We start from the raw sequence: 18,532 nt of genomic DNA, 5'->3' as shown, positions 1-18,532 counted from the left end.
GGCTGCATCAGTTGTGTTTATACATTTGGGTCTTTTCTTGTAACTCCCTCCAAGTTGAAAAACGAACACAAGGCGTTCTTGATTTACTGGCATTTATTGCACACGGGCGCCACCAACGATGCCACCAGAGATGCCGTAACGATGCCGTGAGAACTGTACAACAACATAAAATAATCAATTTCCGCCGTACATTGTTCTCATAGAGAATAAACAATAAGGTACATCATTAAACAACACAAATGCTTACAATTTACCTTCACAAAATGCTAACATATACACGTGGTTACCATAAACTCGCTCGCTCTATCACAAACAAACATCTTATTTTCTATCACAACATATACAAATTGCATACCTCATTGGCCGCATTAACTTGCAGGGGTTAAATGAAACGCTTCTTGTAGTGTCACTCTTTCCCATAGTCGAACACTCCGTTGCATACGTCTACATGTTTCTACCACCACCAGAGAGAGACGAAAAGCATGCTGCGCTCTACCGAGTGTGGCGTGTAACTGAAAATATTGTCACCCCAAACAACAGACTAAACATTGGTTCCACCCCGGAAACATTCTGTAACCCTTGTAAATGTATTTCCAGCCAACAACATACATTACATCACACACATATATTAACAATAAAGTATTTCACTTATTCATTGTAACTTGAACCATAAAATTGTCTCAAATTGCATAACTGCTGCTGACGGCAGCCACACTCCCACCAAATCATTAATGATTTTTCAACTGAACCTCGTTGTAAAGGCAAGTGTATACAGTCCCTTAGTCACATAGATCACAGAGACAAGAATTCTGAACTATTCAGCTTCAAGTAGGGTAACTGTTTTGTGGATAGGTCTTTCAAGATACACTGGCTTGTTAACTCTTTTTCCTTGGTCATCCAATGTCGCATCACTGATTAGCAGCTCGAGTTTCCTAATGATTCCATCCTCACTAGGGTACACCTTGGTTACCTTGGCCAACTTCCACTCATTTCTGGGTAGACTATTGTCCATCAGCACCACAATGTCGTTGATCTTAGCATTTCTCCGTGCCTTGTACCATTTTCCTCTCTGCTGAAGATTCAGCAAGTATTCCCCTTTCCATCTGGTCCAGAATTCATTAGCCAGGTATTGCACCTTGCGCCATCTCTTGCGAAGATAAAGGTCTTCCTTCACAAACTCACCAGGTGGTGGTAAAACCACTGAAGACTTCATAGTCAGGATGTGATTCGGCGTAAGAGGCTGTGGACCAGTGGGATCGTTCAACAGGTGAGTTGTTAAGGGCCTACTATTTATGATCGCCATGACTTCATAAAGGTAGGTACGCAAGGATGAAGTGTCAAGTCTTCTGGATGAATGATCCAGAATGGATGTCAAAACACTTCTAATCGTCCTAATCTGCCTTTCCCAGGCCCCACCCATATGGCTGGCAGATGCCGGGTTCATGACAAACTCACAACCTAGTTGTCTTAGGCTTTCTTGGTCCATTTTCCTTACAGATACCAAGAACTCCCGTCTTGCTCCAACAAAGTTGGTACCCTGATCGGACCGAAGTTGTCGAACACTTCCTCGTATGGCGATAAAGGTTCGAAGAGCATTAATGAAGGCATCACTGGTCATGTCGTCGAGAAGCTCTATATGCACAGCACGAGAGCACAGACATGTGAATAGCAGACCATAGCGTTTAAGTTCCCTTCTTCCCTCCTTAACGTAAAACGGGCCGAAACAGTCCATTCCACAATAGGAAAAAGGGGGCGATGCTTCAACTCTCTCACGCGGTAAATCTGCCATTCTTTGTACCTCAGCATTCCTTCTGAATTTCCTACATTTGACACACTTGTAGATGTAGGAAGACACTGCGTGACTACATCCCAATAGCCAAATGCCATTTGATCGCAGCTCATTCATCGTCATCCCACGTCCCTGGTGATGAACCCTTTGATGGAAGTGTTCAATCAGTAACTTTGATATGTGGGTTTTGTTTGGCAAGATCATTGGATGTTTGATGTGTGGGTGTAAATCTGCATGCTCCAGCCGACCTCCCACTCTTAACACACCCCTTTTATCCAAAAAAGGATTCAGTTTGTGCAACCTATTTGCACGATCTCTTGTTGTTGTCTGCTTCGATTTCAGATCTTTGATTTCTTCAGAAAACAGTTCGTTTTGGACAGTAGCTATGATGAAAAGCTCTGCCTCTTTCCTCTCCTCAAGACTGGTGACTTCGTTTGTTCTGTACGTCAGACCTTTCAGCTCTTTGACGTATCGCTTGAGTCGTGCAATTGCTTTAACTAGCCTTGTCCAGTTTGAGAATCTTGAGAAATGATTGAGCAACGAATCTTCTGTGGTCAGTGTCTTATGGACAAAAGTCTTACGAAGTTCTGGATCTTCAGCTCCCAACTCTCCCACCTTAATGTCATCAGCAGGAAGTTTATCCTGCCAGAGAAAATCTGGACCGGTGAACCAGCTGGAAGTAATTAGTCCCTTTGCTGTCAGACCCCGTGATGCATGGTCAGCGGGATTGTTCTCAGAAGTCACATATCTCCATTGGTCTGGATCGGAACCTTCTTGGATACGCTGAATGCGATTTGCCACAAATATGTGAAACCTTCTAGCCTCGTTGTTGATGTATCCAAGAACAACCTTCGAATCTGTCCAAAAGAATTCTTTGGCTTGAACTTCCAACTCCCCTTTAAGCAGGTCACTCGTTCGCACGGCGATAACTGCTGCTGATAGCTCAAGCCTGGGTACTGTGGTGACCTTTGTAGGAGTCACCCTGGCTTTGCCAATAACTAGAGAGCAGTGGACTTGGTTTGAAACACTGATTGCTCTCAAGTAAGAACATTCACCGTACCCTTTAACACTCGCATCTGAGAAATGATGCAGTTCATATCTTTCGACCTTCTCAAAACCTTCTGGGAGATAACAGCGCTGAATTTTGATGTCAGCCAGGTTCCTTAAATCCAATAGCCAAGACTCCCACCGTGGTTTGAGCTCTTCTGACAGTGGTTCATCCCATCCAACCTTGTCTTGACACATCTGTTGGAGTATTTGCTTTCCAACCAGAACAAATGGTGCCACAAAGCCGAGAGGGTCATAGATGGATGCCACAGTTGATAAGACTCCTCTTCTGGAAAGTGGGCGTTCATCCACAATCACTCTGAAATGGAACTGGTCTGCAACAATGCACCATTTGATTCCCAGAGCTCTCTCAATTTGGGACTCACCAAGAACCAAGTTGCGGTTTCGTACTGAATCTGCACGTTCACTCTCTGGAATGGATGCAAGTACCTCATGATCGTTAGAAATGAATTTGTGAATTCGCAGTTTGCCAGCACTGCAGAGTTGCCTTGCTTCCTTTACTAACTTAATGGCTTCATCCTTGGTTGCGACACTTGTGAGCCCATCGTCCACGTAAAAGTTTCGTTCAATGAACTGAATGGTCGTTTCACTGTAGTGACCATGTCCTTGGGCAGCAACATGTTTCAACCCAAAGTTTGCACAACCAGGGGAAGAGGCAGCTCCAAATAGATGCACTCGCATGCGATAGACTGATGGTTGAGCCTGGAAGTTTCCATCGTCCCACCAGAGAAATCTCAAGTAGTCCTGGTCCTCTGCTTTGACGTGAAACTGATGGAACATACGCTCGATATCGCACATTATGGCAACTTGTCCCTTGCGAAAGCGACAGAGAACACCTATCAGGCTGTTCGTTAATTCTGGTCCGGTAAGAAGGTGATCATTTAGTGACACGCCTTCAAATCTTGCTGAGCAGTCGAATACAACCCGTATTTTTCCTGGCTTGTGTGGGTGATACACCCCGTGATGAGGAATGTACCACACAGGACTGTTGTTAATTTCTCCTCTTGGGACCTTTTCTGCATCCCCATTTGTTATGATTTCACTCATAAAGGTCGTGTAGTCCCTTTGATATTGTTTGTTCTTTTCAAATCTTCCTTTCAAACATCGAAGCCTATGGACTGCACACGTCTTATTGTCTGGGAGATTTGGTCGATCTTTCTTGAAGGGGAGCGGCATTTCACAGTGACCATCCGCCTTGATTTTGATTCCTTCTTCCATGATGGTTAGGAAACGCAAGTCTTCCTGAGATAGATTAGCATCCTCTACTCTTCTCTCACTGAAGTCAGACTCAAGCATCCTCAGCACATCTGGCGGTGAAATGAACTCCTTGACTTGGGTTCGACATATATATTTCACTTCGTTTGTGAGCTTCTTAGATGTCTGGAGGTGAGGTTTCACTGACTTCATGACAATCTTGTGACTGCTTCCTATAGCATCACCATAGTCGACACATGGGCTAACACAACCGACTATGCTCCATCCAAGATCTGTCCTTTGAGCAAATGGCTCATTGTCTTTACCTGGGACGACCTCTCGGGGCAGCAAAGCCTGTGGACAGTTGTATCCTATGAGAAGCCCTACATCGCACTCAATCAATGGAGCGATCTCCTCTGCAAGATGCTCTAGGTGTGTCCAAGCTCTTGCCGTTCTTGGTGTAGGAATGTGACTTAGATTGGCAGGGATGAACTCTCTTGAATAGGTTACAGGGAGAGAAATCTTCTTTGATGAATAGAAACCTCTCACCTGCAGTCCAACTAACCTTTGACTCGGGATGATTGTATTTCTGGATGAAAGTGTGGAGAGTTTTAACTGCACAGCCTCCCCTTTCATTTCCAGAGCTTCTGCCTTATCTTGCATAATGAATGTGGTATCGCTTTGGTTGTCAAGTAGTGCATACACAAGAATTTCATTCTCTGGGTTACTTGATGTAGATAGCCAAACTGGGACAACCGTAGAGGAGTACATGCTGTCCATACCTTGCACTACTCTGTTTGACGTGGCTTCATTTGATGGTTCAGGAGTATGTTTGCTCTCTGTTCCTTCCGTTGACTTAGCATATTTTGAGTTTTTTACACTCTCCCCATGCTCATCACTGCCTTTCTCTCTTCTGGTTGCTCTTTCACGGTCTTCATGTAAACATGTTGGGTGTTTTTCCTTACATGTCTCACAAAGACTCCTTCTTTTGCAGGTCCTTGAGAGATGTCCTGGTTGTAAACATCCAAAGCACAACTTCCTTGTCTGAACAAACTTAACGCGTTCCTCAACTGGTCTTTCCCTGAACTTCCAGCATGTCTGTATGCCATGATTGCATCTTTCACAAAAAGTGCATTTCTTACGTTCTGCATTCTCTTCAGAGTTGCTCGCAAGCACCTTTGCACCAATGTTTCGTGCCTTTGTTATCTTTACCTTTTCACCATCATTAAACTTCAGGGCATGAAGAGAAGTCACTGGGTTGCAAGCTATTTTTGCTTCCTTTGTGATGAATTCCACGAACTGACTGAAAGTAGGAAACACATTACAAGTTTCTTCTACCTCGGTCACCTTCCTGTTCCAACTGGCCACCAGCCAATCTGGCAGTTTTGTTAGAAGTTTTTGATTTTCATCACAGTCGTTCAATACTTCCAGACCCTTAATCTGGGACATTGCAGCCTGGCAGCCTCTAAGGAAGTCTGAAAAATCCCTCAGCTCAACACTGTCTTTGGGTCCGATTTTGGGCCATGCGGCAAGCTTATCCTTGAAAGCTTTAGCTATCACAAATGAACTTCCAAACCTTTCTTCCAGGATGTCCCATGCTGAGTTGTAAGCTGTATCCGTTCCTAATAGGAAGTAGCTTTCAATGGCCTTTTTTGCAGGTCCGCCAACATATTTACGAAGGTAATAGACTCTTTCCCCTACTGGAATGTTTTTCCTGCCTATCAGGGTTTGAAATGACATCTTCCAATCGCTATACCTTAGTGGATCACCCATGAAGATAGATGGTTCAGGTGTTGGGAGACGGCTTACATTAATAGACTCTGCTATTGCTTCAGCGAGGACTGTGATACTATCTGCTTGGTGTATCACGGGATGCTCACGTGGACTCCTTACAACTCCTGGAGATCTATGTTGTTGAGCTGCGTGGTTATGAAGTAACTCTGTTATTTCCTCATCCGAGCTTATGTCTTGTTCATAAACTTGGAGTCGTGCCTTCGCCGCACTTAGCTCCTTAACAGTCTGTAAGCGCTCTATTTGTCTGCGTTTCTCTTCCAGTGCTTTCTTTCTTGCCACATTTTCTTCCTCTTGTAATGCAATCTTCTTTCGATTTTCTTCTTCAAGACTTTCAAGTTCTTGTTGCTCACATTCTATCTCTTGCAGGACCTTTAGTGCAGCTTGTGTAGCAGCTAGCTCTGCTACGGCCTCTTGTCTCTTAATGGAGGAAAGGCTTGACTTTTGTGACTTTATGCTGGAACTGCTTGCAGAGCTTAGACTTCTTTGAGAGCCCTTACTTGTGCCTTGAGAAGCTGAAGATGAAAACACTGAACTAGACTCAGGCCAGACTAAATCCTCTATCTGAACGTCTTCGTTATCTTTATTCTGAAGGTAAGTGGTTGCATTGTCCAAGATTATTTTGGATACCGCGTCACAGGTGTCTGCCCTACGACGGATCTCACTGTCTGGGGAAGCACATTTGCGCAAATCTTCATATGCGTGTTTCACATCTGCTGATGCACAACTTAACTTACACATCAAATCCTTCACAACCTCAACAGAGGGGGCTCCCTTTATCATTTTCTTAGCTTGCTTGGCGTTTGCTTTCCATTTATCATAAGTTGTAGTGAAACGATGCTGAAGTTTTTTTGACTTATCATCATGCAGTTGCTGAGCCTTTTCAGTAAGCTTTCGAGGTCTTTGACTTCTTCGTGGCTCTTCTTCACATGACTGCTGTACATTTGTGGCACTACTATCCTCAAGTAAGTCGCCGTTCTTAGTTTCATATTCAGTTGTTTGATCCATTCTGCGATGTTTACTTATTACTTGGCACAAAATAAATTCTAGCTATACCTTTAACAGACATGCGGTTTAACAACAGACCAGCTCAATTGCCTGAAATATTAATAGCTACAAGCTTAACCTTGTCTTTAGGTGAACTTGTCCAAAACATCAAGAATGGATAATACCTTCAAGATTTTACAACACCTTAAACCTTAATAAAATATCTGAATGAATACCATCTTGAGTCGTATAAATATGGTGAACTTTGTTCCTAAACCAACAACACATACGACGCAGCACTTAATTCTACAACACTTCTAGCATCCAAATAACACGAATAGGTAAAATGACTTCACCTATAAAAAATCTTATTAGACAGAACCATGAACTTAGAAAGGAGATATGCAGAGCACAGATTACTTTCAGTTCTTACAGTGTTCCGTTAAACAGTCGTCAAAGTTGACCCACTTCTTAACATTTAACTTGTTTTAAATGCATCACTTAAAGGATCGTCCATGTAAACTTCAACTGTTTGCTGCTTAGGTTAACTGGCGTATGCATAGTCTTATCTGTCTGATGCTAGCGTGCGATGAATTTCTTCTTGCTCAGTGGATGACGACACCGCTACTCGTCTCCTCGCCTCATGCCGAGCAGACTGAGTTCTCACTGTAACTCCCTCCAAGTTGAAAAACGAACACAAGGCGTTCTTGATTTACTGGCATTTATTGCACACGGGCGCCACCAACGATGCCACCAGAGATGCCGTAACGATGCCGTGAGAACTGTACAACAACATAAAATAATCAATTTCCGCCGTACATTGTTCTCATAGAGAATAAACAATAAGGTACATCATTAAACAACACAAATGCTTACAATTTACCTTCACAAAATGCTAACATATACACGTGGTTACCATAAACTCGCTCGCTCTATCACAAACAAACATCTTATTTTCTATCACAACATATACAAATTGCATACCTCATTGGCCGCATTAACTTGCAGGGGTTAAATGAAACGCTTCTTGTAGTGTCACTCTTTCCCATAGTCGAACACTCCGTTGCATACGTCTACATGTTTCTACCACCACCAGAGAGAGACGAAAAGCATGCTGCGCTCTACCGAGTGTGGCGTGTAACTGAAAATATTGTCACCCCAAACAACAGACTAAACATTGGTTCCACCCCGGAAACATTCTGTAACCCTTGTAAATGTATTTCCAGCCAACAACATACATTACATCACACACATATATTAACAATAAAGTATTTCACTTATTCATTGTAACTTGAACCATAAAATTGTCTCAAATTGCATAACTGCTGCTGACGGCAGCCACATTTCTGTTCCTCTCATGGGTCTGACGTGCGTGATCGTGCCATAATCTCGGTGCGCATCTCTGTTACTGTACAGGAAGGAGCAGTGGGGTCAGTCCGTGTGTCAGGTCTGGTCTGTTCTGCTGACTCAGACCCGTCTGGAGAGCCGGGAACATGCAGCACTGGGTGACACCTGCTGCAACACGCTCACACAAAGGCTGGCACATGGTACAGAGGACACACATCGCCTGCACAAACGGGTGAGAGGATGTTATAGTGTAAGGTCACATGTATGAAAAGCAGCAAAAGGTAGAGGGAGAGTCCTTCTACTCCAAAACAAGCCAATCATTTATTTTTTTCAAATAAAAAGATGATTTTACTTCTTTTACTTTACTCTAAAATGACTCCTTTAAAACTGAGCAGGCTCCCAGATATGAACTTGCAGCTTTGACAAATACCAAATACAGTGACGGCTTTAATATAGATCCTAATTTGTCTTGGTAACGCTGGGCCTCATTCACTTAAAAAAACATTACACAGACTCATCTTGTTCAAATTACTGGATGTCAGACATGCTCTCCGTACCTTCTTGTGGTTGAAATGTGAGCAGAATCTTAATTAAGCCACTACAGACATGTCAGAGGAGCTAAGAGGTTTTGTCTGGCCCGACATCAAGCAGAGGAACTCTTTTAGTTTTTCTAATATCACTTTCAGCACTGTATTAAATGAATTACTGCTACAGATCAAAGTAATACTATGGAAACAATATGAAGTGAAGAGATAATTTTACCAAGACAGAATAACTAAATCATATTTAATAAACCTCCAGGTTTTAATGCTGTCAAGCTCTGAAGGTCCTAAATTCCCACAGACTCAAATTTAAAGGTTCCATGTTTTTCACCCTTTTCACTCCTAATGGTACCCTAATTCTAGCGTTTAGCTGCTAGTACTATTTCTAGTACTCTTACCTGTACTAGGAGACTTAGTGTAACAGGCCTTTAAAGTGTAAAGGGCATATTGCATTGGTGGGCAACAGGAAGCCATTTTTATATATTTTGTCTTTATTTCAGAGCAAAGAAGTTGGAATCCAGATGCAAGATGAGCTGCTGAAGGTTACCACTGAACTGCAGACGGTGAGCACATTATACAGCCGTCCTGAGTGTAACAAGACAAAATACTACAGTCACTGAGACTAGCATGTTGACATGGGTTTGTGCTATTGATGAAGGCTCTGAAGACATATAACCAGTACCACACCGACTGCCTAATAGCTGAGGGGAAACTGAAGGAAGCCGAGCGGTTGGAGGAGAGACACACCGGCAAGTCAGCCGAACTGGGCCCCGGACAGCTGGGAGGGCAAAGGCGAAGCTCTGTTAAGAAGATGGAAAGACTGATGGAGAAGGTGAGCCTGTATTTCTGTGAACGATAAAGAACAACAGCAGTCTTAATATGTTTCTCACAAAGCAAACCACTTCCTGTATTCAAGTGCCAGATACTTGAGTACTGTACATCCGGATATTTATCACTAGATGTGGTTTCAAGTTGTTATTCGTGCTAATTCTCTTTCTTACTTTTTATGTTTGTGTATGCACACGCAGAGGCATGGCAGAGTGCAGGAGACCCAGCTGAAGTGTACCAAGGCTCGTAATGACTACCTGCTGAATCTAGCAGGAGCAAATGCTGCCATGAACAAGTACTACCTGCAGGATGTCAGCACCCTCATCGACGTAAGAAACATGCACTTTGTGTTGGGTGATTGTATGTTCATGCATTTATGACACACCTCAGCAGAATAATAAATGAAAGTTGTCACAGGGAGAAGAAAAACAATAGTTTGAATGCACATTCATCCACATTTTCTCACGCTTTTCTTACACCCTTCATTTCTTCTCCCTCTCTCCTGCCAGTGCTGTGACCTTGGTTTCCATCTGTCTGTGGAGAGAGTGATGAAATGCTACCTGGCCAGCAGGTGGCGCATCCAAAAGACTGAGGAGACGGGGCTTAAGCAGTTGGAGACTGCGGTGACATCGCTGGACCAGAGCGGAGACAGAGATGCATTGCTGCAGCAACATGACGCCGCCTTCTGCCTTCCTTTCAGATTCAACTACCACCCACATGAAGGAGACCAGGTGAAGCTACCGTACCTCTGGTAGAGCTGTATGACCCAGCTCAAAGTGTTCAATAAAATGTGTGAAAGTCTAAGTATAAATGCAAGAACAGCCACATCCATTTAAGATAAGGTAAGGTTCATTTATTATAGGTGACCTATGTGTTAATAACAGACCTATACACAGGGTTCTACCATTTCCTTTATTTCATTCGCCTCTCTCTCTTTCTACTCTCTCTGAGCAGTCCCATGAAATAAAGGCTAAAATGCTCCCCTAACATCTTAAAAACAATACAAGTTACAAGTTTTCATTTCCTAGTGCTGTGTGATTTCACTGGTCAAAATATACCTGAATGTTTGCTGAGATCAGCACCACTTTTCTTTTACTATACCTTATTTGACATTAGTTTTATATCTCTTGTGCATTTCAGGTGTGCGAGGTCAGTGCGGAGAGCCAGGTGAGGTACGAGTTGGAGACCAGGTTCCAGCAACTTCAGTCTCGACTTGCTGCCGTTACCTTGGAAACAGAGGAGGTCAGCTATTTGTTTTCTGCCTGTTTCCTTAATGGTCTGTCTGCCCTAGTCTGTCTGACACTGCGTTAGCCAGGGTGGAGCTTTGCAACATGAGCCTTAAACCTTGAACTCGGAGCAGCTAAACCCACAAATCGCCTTTTTTTTGCCTTTCTCAGATCAGTAAAACGCTTAAAGCCACACTCGCAGCCCTTCTGGACACTATGTGCGACAGCGACTGTAACCCCTCCCCCGATGTGCCCAGCAACCTATCACACGAGCCGCCCGGTGGAGGCACCCTTCCAAAACTTACCCTTGCCAAGCGTCGAGCCAATCAACAGGAGACAGAGACCTACTACTTCACAGTGAGTTAATGAATTGACATGACTGACAGGAGTTTCCTGATAGCAGTTTAAATGAGCAGTGGCTTTTTTTTCCAAACACAGATAAAAATGATCAACTGTTTTTGATTTATTCACTATTTCTTTCTTTTTTTCATCTTAGAAAGTGAAAGAGTTCCTTACCAGCAGCTCTCTGGCCTCCAAACTTCAAGCCAAACATGATATCCTACAAGATGCCATACAGAAAGGTACAAGGAGGATGGATTTAATGCAGTTTGTTCCAGTGTTGCCTTTGATTATGTCTGCAAAATATCCACATACATTAACCAAATTCCAACATGGCCACAAACTGCCTCTTGGCTTAATGAGCATCTTGCAGGTTTTGTCACTCATATGAAAAAACCTGTTAAAAATAAAACAGAAAGAAAGCATGACTGTACATGCTCCACAGTAACATTTAGAGCAGCTACAACAGGCCAAGTATAATAAGACTGCATCAGTGGTAGTCTCAGATTCTGATACTGTGCATTGCACTGAACTCTGTCATACACACACATATACATATGTTACGAGAGATGTCCTCACGCTCTCCAAAGTTATAGACTGTATACAAAAGATGGACATAGCCATGATGTCACTCTTTCACATATTTTCTGTTTCTGTCTTCCAGCTGAAGCCGTTGACAGCGACCCTTCCAGGTAAACAGACTGTATATAAGAGCTGAGAATAAATCAGTGTGACTGAAATGGAGAGAGTACAGAGGACATGGAGAGAGGACAGTGATGGGCTAAATTTAAACCAAAATTGCTTTTTCCATGATGTATACGAATCTATTTCTAGAGGGGCGGACACCTGACTTTGCAGTTATCAACAATACTACATCTTGACTGTCACTATGGGATCATGCATTTTATCTATTATATTTCCCAGAATGCAATGTGCTCGGTCAGTGCGCGTTCGGAAGTCCAGACCTGTTTCCCAATTCTGCCACACACTCTTCAATACAGACATACTGTCCTACATAGAGGTAACACTCACATTCATTCACACAGAAAACCAAATCCGCTCTTCATTTGTTTTTACTTGTCTTGTATTGTTTGCTGCGCTGCTGTTCAAACCTTCCAAATGAAAACCTGCCACATTGATGCAGAAGAATTGGGGATTGTTGAGGGTTCTTGCAGCACATGCGCACAATGACAGCCCTCCACCCCCCTTGCCCCCTCCAGTGTAGTTACTGCTGCCTTCGTGTGTATGGTCATGCTTATGGCTTACTGCTGGCTTTCTCTCCTTTCAATCCATTCCCCCTTTTATCTCCTCCTCTCTCTCTTGTGAAAGGATTAAAATGCACTGGCCTCTTTGCTGCCTCCTCTCGACTCCTCTATTCAGTGTGTGTGTACATGAGCGTATGTGTGCGTGCGCGTATGCTTATGTGTGCCTCTTCCCACTGCCTCTAAATCTTTATTCCCCTTATTGTCCCCTCTCCCTTCTCTTCTAATCTGCTTTTCCTGTGTCCCCGCTCTGCTGTGTTTGGCTTGGTGCAGAAGAAGAAGGCGAATGTCTCGGACACAGGTACTCAGCACCGTCTGTGTGACTGCTTATGCAGTGCATGCAGACTTGGGACTGTTTACCACAAAAAAGCAGTCACCATGTCTAAGTCGTGTCCAGTGCAGCTTTTTTCAGGGAAGTTTTAGCAGCAGGTGTAAAGCTCTTTTTATGAAATGTGTATGCAGTATTCCCCCTTCAGTCTGGGTCTCTCATGTTCATTAGCCAACTTGTAAAGCACTTTGCTCAACCTTTTACGATAGAATGTGCTATAGAAATAGAATTGACACTGGCAGCCTGGCCTCAGCAACACGCACCGTAAATGTTTAATCTACTGAGGCCCTGAAAAACTGGTGAAATACTCTTAATCTAACCATTTGCATGTTTACATACAGTACAACAGCTGAAAGTCATAGAAGTTGCTGGGTTTTTATTTATTTACATTACACCTATAGTTGTACTATATAATACAGATTTTTTTTTTCTGTGTACAATATCTCATCTCTTCATTGTCTTCATCATTCACCTTCCACACACATTGGAGTAGAGTTTTTCACCGACTAAAATGCCCAGTAGACAAAAAAGAGCAGACAAGAAAAACTGGTGCAGCTGCAAATGCACAGTCACGTTAAGCTCCAATTTAACAACTAAAGAGTCAAAAATATTTCCCATTTTCTCTCATTTGATGATGATGATAGCTCAGTCATTTCAATGCACACAAAAGTTCAGGCATGAACTTCTGTGCACAATCATGAGACTGGAAGGTTGAGTTTATTATGAACCTAATAATAATGATATTAATTTTATGCATCAGTGAGGAAATTGCCTAAAAATCACCTTTACTGGTGAACTATCAAATTGACAGTCATTATCAGTGTCACAGCCCTAATTTACTGTAGCACTTTAATCGTTGAAAATATCAGCTGTCGGTTAGCCTAGCATAGCGCATAAACTGGATGCAGAGAAGAAGAGTTAGCTGAGTTTTGTTGAAAAAGTAGTTTTTTCTAAAATATTTTTTAGATGTTTCTTTTTTTGTGTGCCTTAAACTAACATAGGACACTGTCAGTCTGCATGCTAGCTCTTGTTTCCACTGTGCTAAGCTACTAGCTTTAGCCAAAGTCTTTCTAGAAGTAAGTCTTGTGACTGGTAATGCCCTGTGCAGTTATGTGGGCAGTTATTTTTGATGCCCCTATTTGAATGAATGAGAAAAGAGCCATAACCCTTTAATTATCGCTTGGTCTTAAAAACATCATGTGTAGAATCGACAGTCGAATCTGTTTAGAAAATGCTTTAAAGGTTAGCTAAACTTTTCCTGTGCATGTGCAAAGTTTCATTAAGGCTGCATATCCCATCTGAATCTTGCAGTAATACAAAAAGGATCATCATTACATTACAGAAGTGTCCCATAGATTTCTATTCAGGACTCTTTAAGTGTCGACTTGCTTTTATAAAGTCTTTGTTTTAGCTTTACATAATGGACAACGGTGGTTGTATAGTTTTTAGTTACTTGTAGCCAAGTGCCCTTAAAAGAACCTCAATTGATGAAACTTGTACTTTTCAGTCATCTTTAGTTTCTTGCATTGCATCTTTCTGTCTTGCATATTTCCCTTCCCTGTTATTGGTCTTCCTTTCTTTCATCCTTTTTTTCCTCCCCCTCTCTTTGCATCTCCCTCTGCACTCTGTTTCTGTCTTCAGCACCGCATTCTCGTCTCATCTCTCTTCTTCTAACCGTCTTTTTTCTGCAGAGCTCTGGACAGCAGATTCCTGTGGTGGTTGAAAGCTGCATTCGCTTCATAAACCTTCATGGTGAGTCAGTTTTTGTCATATCAGTAAGTCATGCTGTGAGAGCTTTGGACAGTGAAAATGAGTAGGTGGAAGGACCTGTTTTGTATTTTTTTTTTGTGCACTTGTGCATATCAGGCATCTATGAACGCGTCATATGGTGTGAATATGTGTTTGTGTGTATCGCAGGCCTCCACCATGAAGGAATTTTCAGAGTTCCAGGCTCACAGAGGGAGGTGAACCTCCTCAGAGATGCATTTGAAAGAGGTAAGTGCTTTCCTCGTTTTTTCTTTCGTTTTTTTTTTTTTTGTTTGTTTGTTTTTTGTACATGTGCTGAGATAGCAGAACTTTTTCCTCAGATGGAGAAAACTAAATCAAAGAAGGGAAGTTGTTTATTTACATTGCAATAAATATGTCAGTTAAAGTTTACACAATTAAAACTGCAGAACACTATAGTTGTTCCATTAGCACAAACTAGTGGTTTACAAAAACTGCGTTTGCAATGAAGCCAGAGCCAGTGAATGTAAGTCTAGCATAACTGAGGGTTGACCTCAATCGACCAAGTAAATTTTAGCAACTCGAATGAGTGAGCTGGATCATTCATGGCCATTTATTTACACAGGAATACTACATTTGTCTTTATCAAGCTTGCACTGTTTCCCAGCCATCTATCTTCTTCCACTTATCCAATTCAGGATCATTGTTGGGGTGGCCCGTGGATTCAAACCCAGGAAACTTCCTGTCATAGTCCTGGGATTTTTGAGCTTGGAATTTTGAACATTTTTAGTTTTGTACAATCAGTTGGGTTTTTTATTACTCACAAAATGAGTTTGATGTCTTTAGAATCTCTTTAGTTCCAGTTTCCATTTGTACTAGAGATTTATTGTTCCTCAACGTTTGATTTCCTTTTATTCACCAATCTCTGTGGTTTCATAGTTTCAGGTGTTTATTGTTTAGATTTTTGTGTTCTTTGTTCCCATTAGGTAGTTGTTTTCCTTTTCTCATAACCTTAAGTAGTTTCTGCTGTGTAATTAAAAACATTTTTTTTGTTTACCTAGTTTGCCAGTGAGTCCTGTATTTGGGTCCTGTTTCTTCCAGAACCATGACACTTTTTTGTTGTTGCTGTGAGGCAGTGATGCTAACTACCACACCAACATACCATCCTAAAATGGTTTAATGTGATTAATTATAGTTTTTCAACCATCCATCCATCTACCAATCACCATAGGGCTAGATGCATGCTACATTCTGGGCCGTGTCAGTAATCAGTTTTCAGTTATTTTTTTGGCATCAATGTTCCACCAAATCATTATGCCATATGTGGCTGTTTTAGACAGGATGCACTGCCTGAAACTGCACCTGTCTCTAAAACCACTAACCTTATCCACACACACAACATTGTCCAAATACCCCAGCAAGTTTGTCTGCGGCCTGCTTGCCCATCTGCTCTGGATGCTCAGATGTCAAATTGCATGTGCCTCAGGATATCTCTGAACCCTAGTTTAGGTCTGACATGGTTTTTTGTTTTTTTGATGAAAAAGATAATGTAAAAATTATTAACTTCCCGCTAACCATTGGCCACAATGAGTTTTAAGAAACACCCCACAACAGCACACATAAAATAGGTCTGGGAGAAATTACAAATATAATACGTCTATAAATAGATATCTGCATATGACCACACAGATATCTGTAGGTAGGGGACGTGACTTTTGGTTCTAAAAGCTTTCTGGTTTCTGGTCCGCTTCTAGTTCGGTTGGTACTGACAGCCAGTGGCTTTGTTTGCGAGCTTGTAAAAAGGTCATGTGAAGTGCAGAAGACTAAACGTTTTTCCCAAATCAACCTCAAACTACCGGCTGACAGTTTTAGCTTCTTAATAGCTCTTTGTATTCATAAACAAGAACTAGTACACAACGTTTTGGCTCAAATGTTCTTTAGTTACAGCCCTGAAAAGCAGACCATGTTCCAAGAGGCTGACACCAACGTTACAGTGTCCTCCTCATGATTCTGCAAGGGCTTGGATCTGCTTGGAGAGCGCCAAACATAGCACTTTCTTCACTTTTCTTTTCTTCTGTGTTGCAGTTTTTAATACCAAAGCAGTTCATCATTTTCTCCTCATGTGGATGTCGCTTTTTTGAGAGAGAGAGAGAGAGAGAGATTTTTAATGTGTGTGAGTGAAACAAATCCTTTCAGTTTACTCAAGTGGAACTAAACGAGTATAATAGGATCACCCACTTGTCCGTGTTGTCAGCAGCTCTTCATGATTGAGTCAGCAAGCGAGTATTAACCTGTAACCTGGTCTAAGTTAGATTGCAAATACATCTTACCTTTACAGTTTTGCAAATTCTAACTGGCATGAATCCTTTTTGCCAGTGACTTTCATCATCTATTCGCTAACTTTGTCTTTTCAGCGCTGAGCTGGTAGCATGCAGTTTACACTGTGAGATCTGAGACAACAACATAGAGCTAAAAGGCTTCATAGAGTGAAGGAAAAAGCTCATGCCTGTGTCCTCTGCTACTCCGATTCAGTCATCTCACGTGTGTTTAACCTCTGTGTAGGAGAGGATCCTCTGTCAGATAGTGAGTGTGACCTGGACTCTGTGGCCGGTGTGCTGAAGCTGTACTTCAGAGGCCTCGAGCCTCCTCTCTTCCCCTACGACAGCTACACTCAGCTGCTGGAGTGTGTCCGTAAGACCCCTTATGTAACTTCTCTATGTGTGTGTGTCTGTTTTCAGATTGTGTACTGGTTTCACTTGGGCTTTTTCATGTCTGCTTTCAGTTACTCGAGTATTTCTGGAACATTGTAGTTCCTAGATACTTTCTCAACCTTGGTTAAGCTGACTCAGCTCGTCGCGTACTGTGCAGTGAACCATTTTTTGCCTGTGATCCTGTTTATCTTGATATAACTTCACTGATGCTCAAACACAAAGCAGCAAAAACAATGCAGCGTTGATGCAAGAAGATGCAACTTATACAGCTGGTTCTTGCAGCGCATAGTTTGCTGTGTGTTTATCCCTTCCACTATCTCCCTGTTATTTCTGTAGGTCTCTTCCCAATTCAGTTTTTTTATTTTTCCAGGACAGATGCTCTGAGTCACAATTTGCACAGCTAACCAGTGCAGCAAACCTGCCTGGGGGTTGTTTACTCCCCTTAAATTTGTAGATTTTCCATTAGTGGCATAGCATAATCAATCCATCCTCCTCGCCTCTTTCTTTAAGGAAGGATTTTGGGTGAATTTTGGTCAATGCAGGCTTGGAAAAACTTAAATGCAACAACTAAAAGTTTTAGTTCATCAGGTCATTTTGTTTTCTTCCTGTCATCAGAAATCGAGGAGGAGGTGGACAAAGCCGTCCAGATTAAAATGATTGTCTCGACCTTCCCGAGGCCTCTCCTCATCGTGATGCGTTACCTTTTTGCTTTCCTCAACCAGTAAGTTGCACCAAAACCCAGTGTGGGATATTTTCACATATCAGATATGTGCCATCCTCATAAAACTGCACACTCGTGCCAGAAATAGAAAGTCACCATGTGCGTGTTTGTGTTTCTCTTTTTTTCTCAGTGTGTCTCAGTACAGCGACGAGAACATGATGCAGCCCTACAACCTGGCTGTTTGCTTTGGTCCAAGCCTGCTGAGGGGGATGGATTCTGATGACGCTGTTGCTAGGCAGCCACAGGTTAACGACCTTGTCAAGACCATGATCCTTCAGCATGACAGCATCTTCCCCAGCCAATCGGAGCTGCCGGGCCCTGTTTACGAGAAGCACATGACTCTGGAGCAGGAGTACTGGTGAGAGGAGTACTCATTGATAAAAATGTTGTTTTTGCTGCAAAAAGACAACAACTCTAAGTTCTTAACAGACAGCAATTTCAGTGAACACAACGCAAAGTAAGAAAACAACTTTTTCAGTTTGACATCAGAAGCAGCGAGTTGCGACCTGCTAGTCATGAAAATAATGTTGTCTAGTCCCTTTGTTAACCCTTTGTTTAAGCCAACGTTCATTGCATTGGCTGCCCCTCACAAACCGATGGTTTGAAATGCAGGTGGGTGGGGCTCTTTGTTTACATCGAACTACAGAGGACTGATTTCAAAGACACCCTGAAAA

At 42.4% G+C, this 18,532-nt stretch overlaps 2 protein-coding genes across 4 annotated transcripts in view; one reads left to right on the top strand and one right to left on the bottom strand.

Moving 5' to 3' along the window:
* LOC101465899 (SLIT-ROBO Rho GTPase-activating protein 3) overlaps positions 1-18,532 on the top strand; it is a 39,533-nt gene that overhangs the window by 11,341 nt on the left and 9,660 nt on the right. The window contains exons 4-18 of one of the 2 annotated variants that reach the window (XM_004565452.5): positions 8,246-8,408; positions 9,219-9,281; positions 9,377-9,550; positions 9,747-9,875; positions 10,056-10,277; positions 10,687-10,788; positions 10,944-11,129; positions 11,269-11,353; positions 11,776-11,803; positions 12,647-12,674; positions 14,393-14,453; positions 14,619-14,696; positions 16,989-17,117; positions 17,753-17,858; positions 17,989-18,216. In XM_004565452.5, the coding sequence (XP_004565509.1) occupies positions 8,246-8,408; positions 9,219-9,281; positions 9,377-9,550; positions 9,747-9,875; positions 10,056-10,277; positions 10,687-10,788; positions 10,944-11,129; positions 11,269-11,353; positions 11,776-11,803; positions 12,647-12,674; positions 14,393-14,453; positions 14,619-14,696; positions 16,989-17,117; positions 17,753-17,858; positions 17,989-18,216 (1,782 nt within the window). Of the gene's footprint in view, positions 1-8,245; positions 8,409-9,218; positions 9,282-9,376; positions 9,551-9,746; positions 9,876-10,055; positions 10,278-10,686; positions 10,789-10,943; positions 11,130-11,268; positions 11,354-11,775; positions 11,804-12,035; positions 12,133-12,646; positions 12,675-14,392; positions 14,454-14,618; positions 14,697-16,988; positions 17,118-17,752; positions 17,859-17,988; positions 18,217-18,532 lie in introns of both variants that reach the window. The other variant, XM_004565451.5, reaches the window with a different exon arrangement.
* On the bottom strand, positions 46-8,166 carry LOC111501719 (uncharacterized). 2 transcript variants are annotated; one of them, XR_013094716.1, is made up of 2 exons: positions 356-8,166; positions 46-153 (listed from the first exon to the last, which is right to left on the bottom strand). XR_013094716.1 is itself a non-coding variant. In XM_076878075.1 (2 exons), the coding sequence occupies exon 2, from the start codon at positions 6,848-6,850 to the stop codon at positions 815-817; it is 6,036 nt and encodes a 2,011-aa protein (XP_076734190.1). In that variant the 5' UTR covers positions 6,851-7,611; positions 7,814-8,166; the 3' UTR covers positions 46-814. The 2 variants fall into 2 exon arrangements, 1 of the variants encoding a protein (XP_076734190.1); XM_076878075.1 differs by having other exon boundaries at positions 46-7,611; positions 7,814-8,166.

Source organism: Maylandia zebra, linkage group LG20 (assembly GCF_041146795.1).
Source record: "Maylandia zebra isolate NMK-2024a linkage group LG20, Mzebra_GT3a, whole genome shotgun sequence".
Classification (NCBI taxonomy): Eukaryota; Metazoa; Chordata; class Actinopteri; order Cichliformes; family Cichlidae; genus Maylandia; species Maylandia zebra.
This window is presented reverse-complemented; position numbering and strand designations above follow the sequence as displayed.